Source organism: Nannospalax galili, unplaced genomic scaffold (assembly GCF_000622305.1).
Source record: "Nannospalax galili isolate Female #2095 unplaced genomic scaffold, S.galili_v1.0 scaffold551, whole genome shotgun sequence".
Lineage (NCBI taxonomy): Eukaryota > Metazoa > Chordata > Mammalia > Rodentia > Spalacidae > Nannospalax > Nannospalax galili.
Window position 1 is genome coordinate 33,530 of NW_008329034.1, and position 2,703 is coordinate 36,232.

General features: G+C 37.7%; 1 protein-coding gene across 1 annotated transcript in view; it reads left to right on the forward strand.

The window, feature by feature from the left end:
- Positions 1 to 107: 107 nt before the first annotated feature.
- LOC103731797 (olfactory receptor 14J1-like) overlaps positions 108 to 2,703 on the forward strand; it is a 9,835-nt gene continuing 7,239 nt past the window's right edge. The window contains exon 1 of the mRNA XM_008830259.2: positions 108 to 228. Within this exon, the coding sequence (XP_008828481.2) occupies positions 108 to 228 (121 nt within the window). The remainder of the gene's footprint in view (positions 229 to 2,703) is intronic.

Consider the following 2,703-nt stretch of genomic DNA (forward strand, 5'->3'; position numbering starts at 1 on the left):
GCATTTTTAGTGTCCCTACTAATCTTAATAAACATCATATTAATCCTTGTGATTAATTTCCATGATAGCAAACTGACGTGTTTTTTTTTTTTTTTTCCGTTACTAAAATGGTTGCCTTAAATCTCCCGATGGGATACAAAGAGACTCTGGCATCATCTTTGCACAGTCATTTCAGTTTGCATGTTGTTGTAATGAAATATAATCATGATGAGTCACAGTTGAGAACAGGTCAGTCAGCTCAAGTGCTGAGGCGGTAAAGTTCTGACTCACTTGGGTAACACATTAACATTACTTTTAAAAGGCTCACAAGCCAAAAACTCAATCAAATTGAATTGCTCAATTTTGAAGTAAAACAAAATGCACATTCTACAGTCCATGGGATGAACAATCATGGAGTGTTTCGGAAGGAACATGTTTGCACTTTGTGAGTCTAAATTACCTTCTTACACCTACACACATGATAAAGATATTTATGTTTTGTTTATAAATTTGGGGTTTTCCTTCTTTTCTAGTTTAGAGTTGGAATTGGTGCTGTGACTTTCTATTTCTCTATATGCATATGTGGTGCTTTGAATGAGAATGTACTCCATAGTTTTCAAATATTTGACAACTTCATCCCCAGTTTGTGGCACTGTTTGGGGAGGGTCATAGAACATTTAGGTGGTATGGTCATGCTTGAGTAAGCACATCCCTGGGGACAGGCTTTGCGAAAACATAACCATGCCCAGTTCTAGTCTATATCTCTGTGCTCCTGTGCCTGCTGTAAGGTGTGCTCTCACAGCTTTCTCCTCGAGCCCCATTCTGCTGCCATGGCTCCCCTGACATTATGGACTATCCATTGGAACCTTAAACCAAATAAAGTATTATGCTATAAGAGGCCTTGGTCATGGTGTTTTATCACAGCAACAGAAAAGTAACTGATAAATATTGTCTAAAGAGCTTAACTCTTATTTATGAAAAGAATTTCAATCAGGAGAAGTGTTTATAAAGATAAAACAAACTACTGGGTTTGGTGTTTGCCCTGCTGGTTTTTGGTCTTGTTTTGGTCCGGTATTTCCATACTATCCCTCCAGTCCTCCCTTTTGGAATGGTAATGTGTATTTGGTTCCAATGTATGTTGGTAGTATGTAATTTGTATTTTGATTTTATAGAGACTTACAGTTCTGATATTTACCTGAGTCTCAGAATAGACATTGGACTGCGGACTTTTGAATAGTATTGAGACTGATAATGACTATGAGGACTTTTAAAGTTGGACTAAATGAATTTTGCATTTTATACGGTCATGAGCTGCTATGGGCCAGGGGATGGAATGTGATAGTTTGAATGAAAATATCCCCCATAGGTGGCAAGTGTTTGGACATTTTTCCCCACATGATGTCACTGTTTAGGGAGGTTTTAGAAGATGTGGTTGTCCTGGAGGAAGCACATCACAGGGGGTGGGCTTAGAGAGTTCTTTAGCCTTGCTGGATCTCCAGTTGCTCTCTAGCTTCCTGTGCCTGTGTAATTATGTGAGAGCTTAGCTTCTGCTGCTCTTGCTCTGGCCACCTCCAGCCACCTCCAGCCACCATGCCTCCCTGTCATGATGGACTGTAATTCCTCTGGAACTGTAAGCTCAAATAATATCTCCCTTCAAAAAGATAAACTGAGCATGGTGGTACACACCTATAATTCCCACACTTGGGAGGTAGAGACAGGCAGGTTACTATGAGTTTAAATCCAGCCTGCTCTAGAGAGTAAGTTCCATGTCAACCAGTGAGACCTTGTCCCTCAAAATATGTAAGTAAATAAATAATAAAAATAAACATGAATGCATTGGAACATGATTTACGTGTATGTAGAATATACCATAATACCATACATAATCAACAGACTATGTAGTATATTGCATTGTAATACCAAACACTATGATTAATAAGCTCTTCAGTTATGAAATCACCTGAGAGGTCCATTTAAGGTCAACATGTAAAATCTTTTTAATGGCTGCATGTTATTTGAATCAATCCCACTTCAAATGCTTGCTTTTTATTGTCATTATTCCAGAGACTAAAGACTGTGAGCATCTTGATCCATGACTATATTAAATTTCATTGTAATACCAAACACTATGATTAATAAGCTCTTCAGTTATGAAATCACCTGAGAGGTCCATTTAAGGTCAACATGTAAAATCTTTTTAATGGCTGCATGTTATTTGAATCAATCCCACTTCAAATGCTTGCTTTTTATTGTCATTATTCCAGAGACTAAAGACTGTGAGCATCTTGATCCATGACTATATTAAATTTTAAATTATAAACTCTTTGGCTTCATGTCATACAGTGGAGTTGCCTCTTCCATAAACCATTGTGTTTCCATGAACGGTTATTGATAGTCTCCATTAACACCCCTGAAGCAGAGAATCTGCTGTGGAATTAATTATTAAAACCATTTCACCAAGGACCAAACAGATGGCTCAGCAGTTAAGAATGTTCACCCCTCTTCTACAGTACCAGAGTTCATTTCCTAGAATCCATGTTGGTGACTCACAGCTGGCTGTAACTCCAGCTCTTGGAAATGTGGTGCTGTCTTCTGGACACCACAGTTTCTTTCAATCAGTGCATATGCCCATACAAAGATACACACATATACACATAATTTTAAAATACTGAAAATCATTCTTAGAAAATAAATATCATCATATAAAGTGTTTTCACTCACAAA